The 15,091-nt window shown below is 40.5% G+C and overlaps 1 protein-coding gene across 3 annotated transcripts in view; it reads left to right on the forward strand.

Moving 5' to 3' along the window:
• FARS2 (phenylalanyl-tRNA synthetase 2, mitochondrial) overlaps nucleotides 1-14,807 on the forward strand; it is a 230,300-nt gene extending 215,493 nt beyond the window's left edge. For all 3 annotated transcript variants that reach the window (XM_031060234.1, XM_005424907.2, XM_031060235.1), the window contains one exon: nucleotides 14,456-14,807. In XM_031060234.1, coding sequence (XP_030916094.1) covers nucleotides 14,456-14,594 — 139 coding nt within the window. In that variant the 3' untranslated portion in view covers nucleotides 14,595-14,807. The remainder of the gene's footprint in view (nucleotides 1-14,455) is intronic.
• Nucleotides 14,808-15,091: the final 284 nt, after the last annotated feature.

Here is a 15,091-nt window from a genome sequence, read left to right on the forward strand (position 1 = left end):
GATGTCATCACGTTGCCTTCAATGGGAATAGGTCAGGAGCTTTGACTCAGCACCTTTTGGGGCAGCTGGACAGGGTTTTTCTTCTCCCTTATATCTGAATCTCATTTAGATGTACAGCATGGTTTTACATGAACTTGGGGGAGTAAAGGAGGATGTGCATAACTGTTCATGTGGATTCAGCAAATTACCAGCTTGTGGTTTTAGCCCCTGTTTCCAGATGTGCTTTTCCTGGCAGGCTAAGTCTTGCTTTGTGCTGTTCTTACCGCTGCACTGTGCTGGCAGAGTGTCTGGGGAGGCCATTCAGTGACTGAGATTGAGAACTTGGTCATTTTTCAGCCCCATCAACTTGCTTTTGTGGTTCATCACATGTGCAGCCACTCAGGCAGATGTGCTGGTTTAGGTGCAGTAGGGCAAATCTGAGAAGCACCTGGAGATGGGTTGGAGAAGGATTTGTGCAAACAGCACTGCTGCTCTGTTTTATTGCCTCAGCTAGGTGCTACTGAAATGCTTCCAGTTTGTGGAAAAGAAAGTAGATACAGACTCAACGTTTAAAAAATAAAAACAACACCAACAACAAAACTGAAAGATTGATCCAACACAGTATGGATCTAACCATGGACTTCGTAGGTGGATGCTGAGCCTCATCCAGATTCTTTCCATGCTTCCCTGTGGAGTTTTTGTAATGAATTGTGAGATATACAGAATCAGAACTGAGATCTGTTGAGATACAGGAGACTAAGTTTGTCCCTGCCAGTGCAGATGTGCCAGTAATATAAGAAAGCTTTCATCCAGCTTAGAAATGCTTATAAATGTTTTGACTGTCCAAGCCCTTGCAACCTGTGCTTTGGTCTGCTTTGGTACTTCAACTTCTATGATGGGTTTATTACAGTCAGGGGTAAAATCCTTTTGATATTTTCCCAAGTGGATGCTAAAGTAAAATCACAATAGCATCAAGTGTCATGATATACTGTGGATGAAAAATGTGTGGGTTTCAGGAACAAGTTCTGCAGATGTCTCTCTCTCTTTCTCTCCTTCATGCTGCTCAGCAATCTGATTTTACTGAGTTGTCCAAACTGTCTCTGTGTCTTCACCTTTTGGTAGAGACTACACTGCAAAATGTCACAGGGTTATTCTAGTCTCCGTCTTTTTCTCAATAAGGGCTAGAGCGTAATTTCTGATGTCTCTTCCATTTTAGGGAAGTACATTCTCTCGCTGAATGAACACACATGGCACCTGGCTTGGTTCAGCCATCTCTGCAGAGAGAAGGTGTCACTGGCTGGGGGGTTTGTCCATGTGACTGCAGTGGAGAGACACAGTGGACGCAGAAGGGAGCATGAATAGCTCTGCAACCCTTTCAGCACTGAACGTCCCACAATTTTCATGTTCTTTGGTACTGAGTATGTATTCAAACATAATGTTAGAACACCAGCCATCCTGGCTAGGTGTGTCAAATTAGACAAAGTAGAGAACAAACTCTGCTGATTTTAGTGGAGTGAACCTCCTGGGGACACTTGGCAAGGCAACTGCTCAGGTGTAACTCCCTATAGTCTCAGAAGGAATGTCTCCTTCCTTGTATGTTACTGTAGTTCAAATGAAGAAGGTCTACCAGCAGAGATGATGGTTTCTAAGGTCATGCCACCAAATTGTTGCATCTCATGTATAATACCCGTCATGTCTTCTATAACTCTAAAGTAATGTAAGAATAACTTGAGTTCATTTCAGTTAGCAATCTGAGTTAATGGTTGCTGTGTGTGACCTAAACTGAATTACCTACAAGTAAGGCAGGTTTGTGGGACTGTGGTGCAGGAACCTGTGGCATGTAGGTCTTTCTGCTATGATTCAGACAGTCATGTCAAGAATGTGATCTCTTTCTGAGGGGAAAGGAGAGTATACAGCTTAAACTTGGTTAAGAGACTCTGCAGTTCAGGGAAGAAGAGACTGCAGTGTGTTTAAACGTAGTATGTGCCCCCATTAAGCCATTCTTTGTTACTCTACAGGATAAGTCATAAATAGTTTATTTGTTCCTTGGCAACTTCATATTTCATGTAAGAACAGAAGAACACATATGCAACGGCACTTCTGTGAGATCAACATTTAATCCCTAAAAATGATTGAGTAAACAAAAGGATTCCCAAATACCAGTGGTCTTATCAATCCAAGCAAACTTGTGAAGGTTAATAAAAACTTGTGAAGGTTAATAAAAAACCTAGCCTTTCCAGCAATGGCTAGGAATGTATCACAAAATCACAAAATATTGTGAGTTGGATATACACACATATCCATATACTCTTATACAAGTAAATGGGGTTATTATGGTGGCTTCCCATTCTGTGCTGTGGAAGGCAGCATAGGTAGGTAAAATGAGAGGTGGCTCCTTCCTCACAGACACTGTCTACATGAGGAACAGGCTCAGTAAGTGAGTACAGAACATCAAGTGAGTGAGAACAGGGAGGCCAGGATAACGTGTAGGAATATGAGGGGAACATGGCTGCTTATTCAGAGCATTGTGTTGGGGCTCCACGAGTTTAGATTTCTATGTGTTTCTATTATGAGATTAGCTGATCTGCAGTATATTGAAGGACATACCATTTCCTCTGTATTTTTTCAGTCTCACCACCTGCAACAGGGCATAAAGTTGATCATCTTCTATGTCAGAAGGCCACAGTCCCCAGAGTGGGGCCAACCTGACAATATTGATTTAAGGATTGGTGTCTCAGATGTCTCCTAGTCCCTGGACTTCCCAAAATTGCTTTGGGGTGAAGAACCTCAACAGGCTTGTTGGCAACATTATTTTGTTAGAAGAAAGACTTTGCCCTGATTTTAAGATTGTCTATGGTTTAATGTGAACTTGGAAAGCTGAAAGCAAAGGGTTAACCTCTTCATATAAACTCAGAAAAGTTTAAAAGAAAGAATGCAGTTCAGCCTATCAAAGATATGCAGGGTCTTCTGTGGCTGTTCCTTAGAGCTTTCCTAAGGCATCTCTCATTCCTGAAGCAAATGGGACAAGCAGTTGAGTGACATTCTCCCTTTGGAATGCTGTCTTATAGAGTGGACTTTTCTATGTGTTTGCTTGTTTGTTTGTTTGTTTGTTTGTTTGTTTGAAAGGTAACGGAGGAGCACTATGCTTTCCTATGTGCACTCTTTCAACATTGGCCCACAAGGCTAATGATAGGGTTGCTGGTCTAAAGAGGTTACATCACTTTCAGAGGATAAAAAAATACAGGAGGTGTGTTAAGTTGGAGCTATAGGGAGCTATCTTTGCTACTCAAGTAACTTTCTGCATTTTAAAGAGTGTTACATTACGTTATGCTAAAGAGTTGAAGAGTACTGCCACCTAGTTCATCCTCCTACTCCAAAACAGGATCAGCTCTACTTATAGCATTCCTGACAGACACTTGTATAACCAGTCCTTTAAGACTTCAGCAAAGGGGAGTCCAACTGCCTTTCCAAGTGAATTTTGAATCTGAACATTTCTGAAATATGAGCTCATAACTTTTGTCTCCAGCTGCTTGTGAATGTTGATGAAAGATTAGTACCTAACTCTGTGCAGCAGCATTTTAGGTATTTAAAGGATGTCTTCATGCTTTCTGTTCTTCAGGCTGAGCCACCTATATTCTCTTGGTCTTGCCTTGTAACTTGTGTTGTCCAGCAATGTCACAGGTTCACCTGCATCTCATGGTTCTGTGTGGTCCTTAGATGCTTGTGCAGTGCTGCTTTTCGCCCAGCTTTCACTTGATCTGGCTGAACTGTATCCTCCAGCTTGTTCAGTTTGTCAGGATTATTCTAACCTTGTCTTCAGTTATACTTAGTATTTTACCCAACTTAACGCAATATGGCAGTTAACACTTCTGCTGTGTCGCCTCTTCCATTAGTGAAAGTATTCCATCATCCAGGAGCCAGGTTGAAGAACCCTACAAGAATGATCCTTCAGATTTGGCTGAACTGGGGATAACTGCTCCCAGAAACAACAAATTATTGACAAGCACTACAGCTACTTGCAAGATCACCTTTTTGTAGTAATCACCAGTACTGATCACCAATTTGCTCATCCATCTATTTGCAGTTCCCTCTATGGCAAAACCTTTAGGGAGACAGATTTTTAATACCTCATTTTATGAACTGGATGTAGTATTTTTCTTGGTTTTTTCGCTTTTCATTATATTGCTTAATTTTTTTTCCTAAAATTTTGCAGCTTTGCCTGAAACTACTTGTAGCTGCCAGTGGAACCATGTTTTGTGACATGTTGATCTTAGACCGTTTCTTCTTAACTGGTTTAACTCACTGTGAAGATGCGCATACCTACACATGCGCCTGCTCTCCATACTACTTCCTGCAATTTATCATTTCGCTTACTGATTATTGATTTATTAGCCTGTTATCCCTTCATAGATGGAAATTAGGTTGTTTTGACTGGATTTAATCAATATATCAATGTTTTCTATATTTTTTTTTTTTTTTTGCGTTTTCAGAAAGTTTCCATTGTGTGCTTACAAACCATTTCACAGATTCATAGAATAATGTGAGTTGGGAGGGACCCACAAGGAGCATCAAGCTCAGCTCTTAAGTGAATGGCCCGTACAGGGATCAAACCCACAACCTGGGCATTATTAACACCATGTCCCAACTAACTGAGCTAATTAGCTACAACAGAGTTTTTCTGGGAAATTAAAGTAAAAGCAAATGGCTCATAGTTTCTGTGGCTTCCTAGCTTTTTGGGTTTTTTCTCCATTTCCAAAAATAAGCACTCTGACCTTTTTGAAACATTTGGTACCTTACTTGTCCTCCATGAACTCTCAAAGACAACTGATAACAGCCTTGAGATTACTTCTGCTCATTCCTGAAGTGCTTTAGGGCAAAGTTCATGTCTTGGACAATTTGAGAATGTTTGGTTTACTCTGGTGCTTCCTGTGAATTCCCTTTTCTGGGCTGAGATCTTATTCCTTCTGTGTTGATACTAATTCCTGCTAGTGGGAGGATTGCTTGGCCTTTTTTAGTAAAGTCATAGCAAAAATGGTATTCTGATCTTCCTAGTGTAATGCCTGAGTGGCCTGCTTTTCTTTCTTGAGTGGCAGACCAATAATTTTGTTTTACCGACAGAATGATGCATTTCATTTTGTGCCCTGACTTTTTAATCTTCATGCCCACAGGATGTTTTATTGCATGATGCTCATATATTTTCTCACTGTAGGAGGTGTGCACTATGCATACTTCCTAGCATATACACATTTTTTATTTTCATAAAGAGCAACCATAATATTAAGGGGGCAACATGCCAAACATGACAGCTAGAGTTTTCCAAATGAATGCTCATTTTGATTGCTGTTAAAATTCTAGCCAGTGCACCTCATTGGCATATGTCATTTTTTGGCTAGTTTCAATAGTGCTGCAATATTTTCCCCATTGTTCCATTCAAAAATAAGGAAGAAAACCTCACCTACAAGATCCAGACTCTTTGTCTCTCATCATGGTCCAAATGTATTACCTGTACAAAGGGGATCTGGCAAGAGAAAAGTTTAACAGCCTGACAGTTTTTCAGTGTGTTAACAGTAGTTTAATCTGCTGGCCAGTAGTTCTCCTTACTCTGAGGACTTTCTCTGAGTTGTCTTTCCAAGGTAGCAGCTGTCAGAAAAATGATGAGAAGAGGTTTCTTGTGGCTGTCTGTGTGGAACCACTCTATCCTCAGGGAGGGAAAGTGGTGGATTTCTGCATCTCCAAAACAAATCCAGTTAGCCAGATTAAGGCTCGTAAACCTGACAATTCTGAGAGGAAAAATAACTTATGAACTGGAAGGATATAGCAAGCAACACTTAATTGTGCAAGTGGCTGCAGGGTTTTCACCAGCTTTGACAGATACTGTAAGCAGCCCCACTGAGAAACCCCTTCTATTTGCACACACAGAGCTACAGATGGTTTTAAGTTTCCTTCTGGTGCTGCAGGCTGACCAGTGGAGCAGGTGCTTTTAATGCATTGCTTTTCCTCAAAAAAAAAAAACAAATGATTTCTTTTAACCTCTGTTTTCTGTTTTTTCTTGTGGTTTGGGCTTAGTTTATCAGTTAAGAAACAGCATATTTGGTTATCCTGATGTTGTCTCTCCATTCTTCCCCGCCCTTTCCACTCTGTATTGGATTAATTACTTTTTCCTGCCATAGGCTGTTTTGGTTTCCAGGACTGCTGTACAATAGTGCAGTAAAGGGTGACTGGAAGTGTGGGTGAATGGGAAGGGTAACTAGGAAGAAGGGTAACTCAAAGGGTCTGTGCCTGCACTTGTCCAAGCCCCTTCTCTCTCATCAATTTTCTGTGGGACCTTGGAGAAGTCATTTAGGTTCTTATCTGAATCCAGAGCCCTGTCCATCTTTACCTCACAGCAAGTGTAAAAGGACCTTAAACAGCTTTCTCCAGGGCCTGGTGAGGACAAAACCACTAATCTCAGTGAAGAAATCTATACAAGAGTCTAAAACACCATTCAGGCCTTCCCTGTACTTGTCTGTCATCTAGACCCTGATTTTTGCTAGTGCTCAGTGGAGATACATCTAAATCAGCTGTCACCACCATCCATCTTCATTTCTTAGGAGAATGAATTGTTTTAAATTCTCATGTAAATTCCCTTTTTACTTGATTATGAAATATGTTTTAATTAGGCAGCAATGTTATTTTTAGTAATACTTTTTGTAGCCTTTAGTATTAACATCTAGTTGGCAGAAAAAACTGCTAAATATTTATACTTCTTGTCTTTGATCTTTCACTCAGAAGAACTGAAAAGGTATCACACTTAACATTTTTATTATAAATATTTTAGAAAGCATTTTAAAGAGTCCAAATTCACCTCTCATGTTGGATTTATTTGAAATGTTGGGATGGGTTGTCACTCTTAAGTACAGGTAGTACAATGGTTGGAAAGTTTAGAGTGATCCTGCTATGTCTAAGGGCCATAAATGGAAATGTTAACATCACGGTTTGATAGGAGGAAGAGGCCCAAAGCTTCTTGTATCCTCTTACTCCTACAGGGTGGCTCAGAGGGAGATGAATACAATGTTTTTTCACAGCAAGCACAGCTCTACAAAGTGTGTCTGCCAGAGCTGCTCTTTGCAAACAGGTTATGTCCCTCATCCTCTCCAGTACGGACAGTTGTCCTGGAAGGGTTGTCCATAATAGGGTTGTGAATGAGATACTCAAGTCACAAAGTTCTGCCAGTGCCACAGAGCCTGTTGCTGCCGGAGAGACTTTCTTCCACTGCTAAGTTACCAGGGTTTTAGGAGGTCAAGAAAAATGTGGAGAAAGCAGGAGAACCAGCAATGGCAGAAAATATATTGATTTATTTTGGGTTTACTCACTGAAAATGTGACTTTTTCTAAGAATTTCCTGGTTGGTAGCCAAAATGCTTCAGCTGCCGGCAGTACCAGGACTTCCAGGTAGTGTGTGCTTCTGTTCTCCTCAGTATGTCAATATCAGCTATGCCAGACAAGTTTCTTTTCCAGAGAGAGAGCTGATCCATCATAGGAACTTTCTGCCTTGGCCTCTCATGGGAAATGCAGTCCTGCCGTGGTCTCTGAACAAAACAGGGAAGGAAAAAGTCAGGAATCTTAATGGCAATTCCCCTGAGACAGAATATCCAAATTGAGTTATTTTGTTCTTTTGTTTGCCCAGTTAGAGAGTGTTTAAGTCTCCAGTGGTCAATTTTTAAACAAATAATGAAAACTATTACTCCTTGCATTCTATTTTGGTAAGAACAAGATTAGACTTTGAAAAGACTTTGACATGAACCTTTTTCAGTCAAACCTAGGGAAAGTGAAGCAAATTTAAACCCTGTGCTGTTCACAGAACAAGTATTCCGTCCTGTCTCATGCTGAGACTGTAGTTCTTTCTCTCTTACTTTCAGCATCCAATTATTTTTCTATATTTAGTACATAAAAATAAGTCTCAAGTACTTTACCAATCAACCTTCTCTAATTTGCCACTGCAATGGGTAGATGTTATTTCACTGGATTTTTTATATATGTATCAGAAAGTTTTCTTTCTTCCATCTTTATTTCACCTGTGCAATCCTTGTATCCTGTCATGATGATAACTCTGAAGAAAAAATAGAGGTTTGTACCCTATTCTGAGTCTCACAGGTTTGCACATGTTCTGATCTTTGTGTGCATGGCTTTCTTCCATTGCTCAAAGGCTCAGCCTTGGGAAGTTGAGAGACTCCTTCCATGCATAGTGTTGGATTTATGTGGCATGGTGAGTGCTCTGTAGTTACTCTGCTCAAAGTTAAGCAAGTCTTGAAGATATTCAGCCTCTAGCCCACTCTTGAATCTTCCTGGGTTTAGAACTGAATCACTTAATGGACTGGTGAGCCCCTAAAAACAGAAGAGGCCTAGTGTGAAGTGAATGCACAAAGTTCATCTTGCAAGAGGGACAATTCTCAGTCACATCCAGCTTTAAATCCACCTTAAATTGATTGGTCAGTATTGGCATTGATCAAATATGATGGGAATTCTGTCCCCTGAGTTTGATAGATTATTTTCCCAAAGAGATGGAGGTTGGAGGACAAGCAGTCATCACTGATTCTGGAATCCATCTCCTTGAGAAATGGTTTCATATCTGCTTTACAATCATTAATCATTGCCTTCTTCAAGGAATCAATGAGTCACTGTCTTTACAATTAGAAGAAAAAACACAATCCCAAATCCCAAGGCTTTCTATGTTTTTTCTGCCCTTTGGTGGCAGCAAAAGTCTGTGTCACAGTTAGCTTATGATCCTGTGGGTACTCTAAATTTTTTTTAGTATAATGGAGAATGGTACTTTTCTTCTTCACCCTTGTGATATTTCATTGCTGCCTGCATGTAATGGATTCCATTACTTCTGATGCTGTGAGACTTAAGAGCTTTTTAATAGGAAGTGCTTGGATCTGAGATGGGTTATCTGTATCCTTGCCTGGTTACTGAGAGGATGCACAAGGGAAATACTCTCTCAATTTCTTGTATAACTCCGTCTGTTTAGAGTTCCCTCTGCTTGGGAGCTGGCAGAAGAGAGCCCTGCACTGCTTAGGATAGTTCTTTTGTTGGCCTCTGTCAACAAACCAGGGGGTTTTTTGAAATAAGAAAAGGTCTTTATGGGCCAAAGTGCTCAGCCAAAGCACAACTAATTGCTTCAATTGTTCCATTAAACATTTAGTGAGTACCTTAACAGCCAGGAAACTTTCAAGTGGAGCCTGTGAAAGATTTTTTGTCAGTATTTATCTATTTGTATCTGTTCCTGCATGCAAGAAATTAGTTGATAGATTTAGGCAGAAAAGGAAATAATCATCAAAGCTTTTGAATTAGTCCAACATTTTTGAATACTGGACAATGACTTAGATTGTACTTGTGGCTATCTAACAGTGTCCAGTGACTGAGAAGCGGAAAGTCCTTTCATTTTTCATCCAGTTTTCACTGTCTAAACTAGAAGGTGTTATTTATGTCTTTTGCCATTGTATCCCATACTGTGCTCTTTATCTCTCAATAATCTGGCTATTAACAGAATTTTAACTTTTTTTCTCTACATGAAGAGAGAAGCTTAAATTGGAATTAATACTAAAGAAAGAATGAAAAGGTCAAGCAGGTTTCAGGTTTGGTATTCAGGTACAGATTTCACCAAGTCCAATTAGAAAAGAGCAAAAAGTCCATTACCGTCTCAGTTTTGTGAAATAGAAGAACAATATTTCAGTCCAATCATCAGTCAGTGAACATGCATCTCTTTTGAAGCAACCACCAAAAGAATCCAATAAAGTTGACATTCTAACATGCATTTATTGGCTTGAACTTTTTTTGAAGCTGAATCGCCCTTCTGCCAGATGTCAGCTGGAGAAGGTATGCAAGAGAAATGACCATTTCCTGCTTTCTGTGGGTTTAAAACAATTCTTTCATCTAGAGGTGATCTAATGCCTTTCACTGGCATCAAAATCACCTTAAACAAAAACATGCCCCCTTTTTTTAAGAATATGCTGTGTGTACAATGTGCTCTTCCAGAGAGATGAAGTATTAGCATTTGAAAGGATGGATGAGAATGCGTATTTTGGAAAGACCTTTGTTCAGAGAATTACCTCTATATTCTATGTGCGTATCACCATGGTAATTGAAATATTTGCCACTGATGAGAAGGTATACAGCACAAGCCTTTTGCCATTTTCCATGATGTGGTTTCTAGCTAAGAGTGCTATTTGTCAGTTTAAAATTTATGGTAGGATATTTAGCAGTTGTGCCTACTGTTGTAGAGATGGATGTGGTTTGAAAGCATGAAACAAAAAGAAACAGGTAATGACATCTTCTTCTTGCAGTTTAATATTCTTCCCCATTTCCACTTAAAATGTGAACCATTCTGGAACTGCTGGAGCCACAAAGCAAAACCAAAGCTGTGCTCTCTGCATGGCTTTGTCAATTAGGAGCTGGTAACATGAAACAGTTGATTCCTTTCTTCCCATCATCACTGCTTTCAGAACATTGTTGCAACAAAACAAGCCTTTCTCTTCCCTGAGGTCATTCCATGCATGTGATCTCTGTGAAGGGTGTAGCAGCCACTAAGGACTGTGTGAAGGTTTATGTAAGGGGATTGCATGATGAATCTTATGAAGGCATAGAGGATACACATTTCCACGGCAGGGATATCCTTGAGGAACATCATTAACATGACTCACTTAACAGAGAGAAAAAAATCTCAAATGCTTGCACTACCATGTGTGTAGATCTTTCATTTTAAATAGTATTCTGTAGGAAAAGGTGCAGTATAGGTATCATAGTGAGTAGTACTGCTTAGTGAACTGCTCAGGATACAAAAGGGATGGTATTCTTTTTTGCTCTTTCATGCTGTGGGCAATTGTCACTCTAGTTTTCTGTTCCTCAAAGTAAATCCAGCTCTCTAGAAAAATGTCTGGTTTTGTGTTGTCCTTGCCACTTAAGAACAGGGGTCACCTCCATACAGAACTCTCCGTGCTTCAGTGCTTTATTTAAGGCACAGATGGAAAGTAGAACACAGTTAAAAGGTAATGGGGTTTCCTACTCAGTGTTGCCCCTTTTATCTCCCTCTTCCAGTACAGGATGGAGAAATTTTTGTTCTTGTTATGGTATTGCATGTGGAAGAGATAAGTGCCAATGCCAGGCATTATTCTTTATGCAACATTTTGGTTACCAAATGACCCTGTGGTCAGTCTTATGTAATGCCTGAGACAGGTTCCCTAGAACACTGAAGTGTTTTGCTGTTGGTAGCTTCTGGGATCAGCTTTCCAGACAAGTTGCATTTAAAGCATCCTTCAGTGATCTTCCATGCAGGGAAAGCTAAGACACATGTATTAATTTTTGTTGCCTACCACACCCTTTCATTCTAGCCTAGGTGCCAGGGTGAGGTTGCTTTCATATTGATTTTATTAGACTAGTGGCAGACCAAGACCCCTTCATTTCTCATTCTGCTTACATATCAGGCTGAAATACCCAAACATATACACTGACCTTCAGATGGACCCCACACAGTGACTCTGACCTGGCAGGGACCAGCTCCCTAGCACATCAAGGCAGCTGAGAGCTGATTCCTGAAAATTATGAGGCAAAGCTCTTTCCTCCAAAACTCATATGAAAGAGCATTAGGCATTATTTCGCTCCAGTGTTTGCTCACAGTCTGTATCCTGTTTCCTCCTGTGGCATCAGAATAAACCCCTGTCTTCCTTCTCCCTTGGAGCAGTGCTCCACTGTGCTCACTGCGCTTCATTACCTGCAAGCCGCAGGCTGGTGCAGAGGAGACTTGTGACACTGAGATCAGCTGAAGCCTAATGGGAGCGGAGTCCGCGTGACTGCAGCCGCACGGACTGGTCTGCCGCTGCACTCTAGGTAAATAAAGCCCATAAAGCCCACTGTGCTCACTGTTCAGCTGCTAATTTTTTTCTTTTTTTTTCCTTCTTCTTTTTTTTTTTTTTTTTTTTTTTTTTAATCCCATGAAGCTGCTGCTGCAGGTTCTGGCCTCAAAATTTTGTTTCTCAGGGTAGAGAGCCACTGCTTCTGTATCGTCAGGCTGCAGCATGACATGCAGCAGAGACTTCATTATGCATAAGCAGAGGCATCGCTACGGTAGGGAAACACTCTGTGGCTCTGCAGAACAAAAGGGAAGTGAGAAATGGAATGAGCAAAGGTATTATTTGCTGACAAGAATTGTTTCCAGTTGCAGCTTGATGGCAGGGATTAATCACAGTGTCTTAATACTTTATTTGGGAGCAGGGGAAATATTAAGGGAGGGAAGAGCTGAGAAGTGCTTTTCCAAATCTCCCTTGAAAAGTTAGTAAATAGTACTCTGGAAACAATGCTTAAGGTTTTGAAACTTGCAGTGTGTCTTTTATTGAAATGGCTTTGAACCCTTACACTCCTTCTTTCTAATTAGCAACTGAGATGCAAATAAACCTAGCTAAAAGGTGGGAGAAAAACATAGCAAACAATTTAGCATCCATGTTATGTGGAGTTATGTATATTAGTAGTTACAGCTTCATTTTTTGCCTATAATTAAATCTAGATTAATTCTGTTTAATGCAATCCCCATTTTAGCTCTCTCACACCAATGCTTAACTTCAGCTGCAGCTAACAGAACTCTAGTCCAGTGCTGTTCTCTACAACCTCTACCCTTTCCTGATTTAAATACATCCTAAAGCTATTGTTTTTCCATAACAATAATGGAATTAATTAATAACAATAATAATAGTTTCCTTAAGAAACTATTGTGTCCTAGTCTGCCATATATAATTTGTTATGGAATGAACCACTCTCTAGCATGGAGGGAGGGGGACACAGAAACACCTGAGTCAGGAGTAATTGTCACTTTCATTTAACGAAGGCCAGTGCTGTAGCTATGCTTACCACAGCTTACACCTACATTAAAGCAAACTTGTGTTTACATCACATTAAATAACGATAATGAATTTTCAGTCATGGGATATATTCCCAATATTTGCAAAACTTCAGGACTGTGCCTGTGACTGTACACCTTGTAAATAGATTTTCAGCCAAAGCAATTTGCAAATGGTTTTGATCAGGTGTATTCCTGTAGCACCTTTAAAGATTGAAATACTACCAGCTCTAAGGATATGTGCTAGCCTGGTTTTGAAAATAATTTCTGTTGCACTCCAATGCATTATCTCTCTCTCTTACTCAAGTTTTTCACTGGCAATGTAGCATCTGACCACATTCTTGTTATTCCATTTACTTGCTTCCCTGAGGTTTGTCCTCTTGGCTGCTTTGAAGAGGTGGAGCAGAGCAGAGCAACACCTTCCCCCCACTTACAACTCCCCCTCTTTTCTCAAAGATTACTTTTCTGCAGCATTTAACCTGCACACAGGGAAAGCTCTTGGCTTTTAGCAGTTAACTGCAGTCAGCTTAACACTTTATGAAATGCAGTTTGCCCTTTCAGGTGCTAGCCAGATTTAACTTGCTTTATCTTCAGAGCACACAAAAAAATGAGAAATGCTTTAATTAGAAGTAGCTTTTTTGTTGTAAACTGCCAGTGGGAGCAGGGCAAAATTCCCACCCTTGCTGGGTGGGACAAAATTGGTATCAAATAACAATTCTGAGGTAAAAATTACCTGTGCCTGTTCCTAGTAGGATTTGAGGTTGAAATGAGTATCTTGAGAGTTGTCTTTGTGGATGAACACATCTAACCTTAGATTTAATTAAATAATCATAGGCATAAATGTGGTTCTAACGTGAAGCAATTTTCAGGAGAAAGATGACCCAAAGCTTGCTGGCTGCTTTTGTGTGCCATTAAATGCAGAGTTGTGCCAGTCTGGAAGCTTCTTCTGCCTGGTACTGTCTGGTTTCCCATTATTTTTCCCCTCAGATTTTCTCTCTTTCATTGAAGTGAGTGTTCACCTTTGAAATAAGAAGCTGTGTGGGCTCCATTTGAGACTAAAAAGGATACCAAAACTGCCATTTAAATTCAGTAACACAGGCACTGCAATTACAGAGATGCCCTTGCAAAACTAGGTGCTCCTGCCTGCTTTTGATGGAGAGCAAGGAGATTTTTTTCACTCTTACTCAACCTAATTGTTTGTCCTGATTTTTCATTAACTTGTCTTTGCCTAGCCAGCAACTCTTAAATACTTTTCTTTCCCCCATCATTCCCTTTTCTCTATTCCTGTTCCCTGTTCTCCTTTGTCTCTTACTTTCCATGGCACAGGGTAAGAATCTGTCCCCTGGAGGCTGTTTGCCCTGGTAAGAAGCTACCACACCACAATACAAGTTGAGGTATGAGGTGGACTTCAGCAAAGTCCTCTGCCAAAATTAAAATTCAGCTCAGTCTCGCCTCTCTGAACTGTGTATCTTAGCATTAAGGTGATTTTCAAGCAACAAGGGCAAAATTAGACCACAAATAAAAATGATCCAGAGGGTAAGTGTTTGGCCTCATGTATTTGCATTTGCAGGCAGATGTATTTATGAGTCCTCTTTTGGTTTGTGTTTTGTAGGACGAAGAAGGTCAGCCACTGCTACCGTATCATTTACCGGCACCCGGAGAGGACGCTAACGCAGGACGAGGTGCATCGCATCCATCAGGCTATTGAGGAGTCAGCAGTCCGGGAGCTTGGGGTGGAGGGCAGGTTCTAGCAGTGCTGCTCTGGAGCCACGAGGACAGCTGCTTTTTTCTTTCTTTTTTTTTTCCTTTTTTTTCCTGTCTTTTTTTTTTTTTTCTTTTTTTTGGGGAGCAGGTGGTTTTAGGTCACAAGTAGAGAGGCGGGTTTTGTGACTGAGCACAGAAAGCGTTTGATGAATGGGCAGTGGTAAAACTGGCAGGTAATAAACATTACTACTGAGAAATCATTGATGAAATGCTGGTGCTTTATTTTAAGAAATGGGGGAACAGCAGTAATGTAAGATTTCCCTCCTGTTACGATAAGAAATACACTGCCTGGTGGTTTTCTGTGTTGTTAATTGGTCCCTGGGTTCCATTAAACTGTAAATACTTGGCATTATTTCTTTGTTGACAGGATCTTCTGTCCATGTAACAAGTGAAGCAAATCAGAGACACAGATTAGTTCAGGGAAGAAAAGCCTATCCTGCCCCACCCCACCCCATCCCCAATCCCTGGTTTGTTTGTGTTTTTT

This window comes from Geospiza fortis, unplaced genomic scaffold (assembly GCF_000277835.1).
Source record: "Geospiza fortis unplaced genomic scaffold, GeoFor_1.0 scaffold219, whole genome shotgun sequence".
NCBI lineage: Eukaryota > Metazoa > Chordata > Aves > Passeriformes > Thraupidae > Geospiza > Geospiza fortis.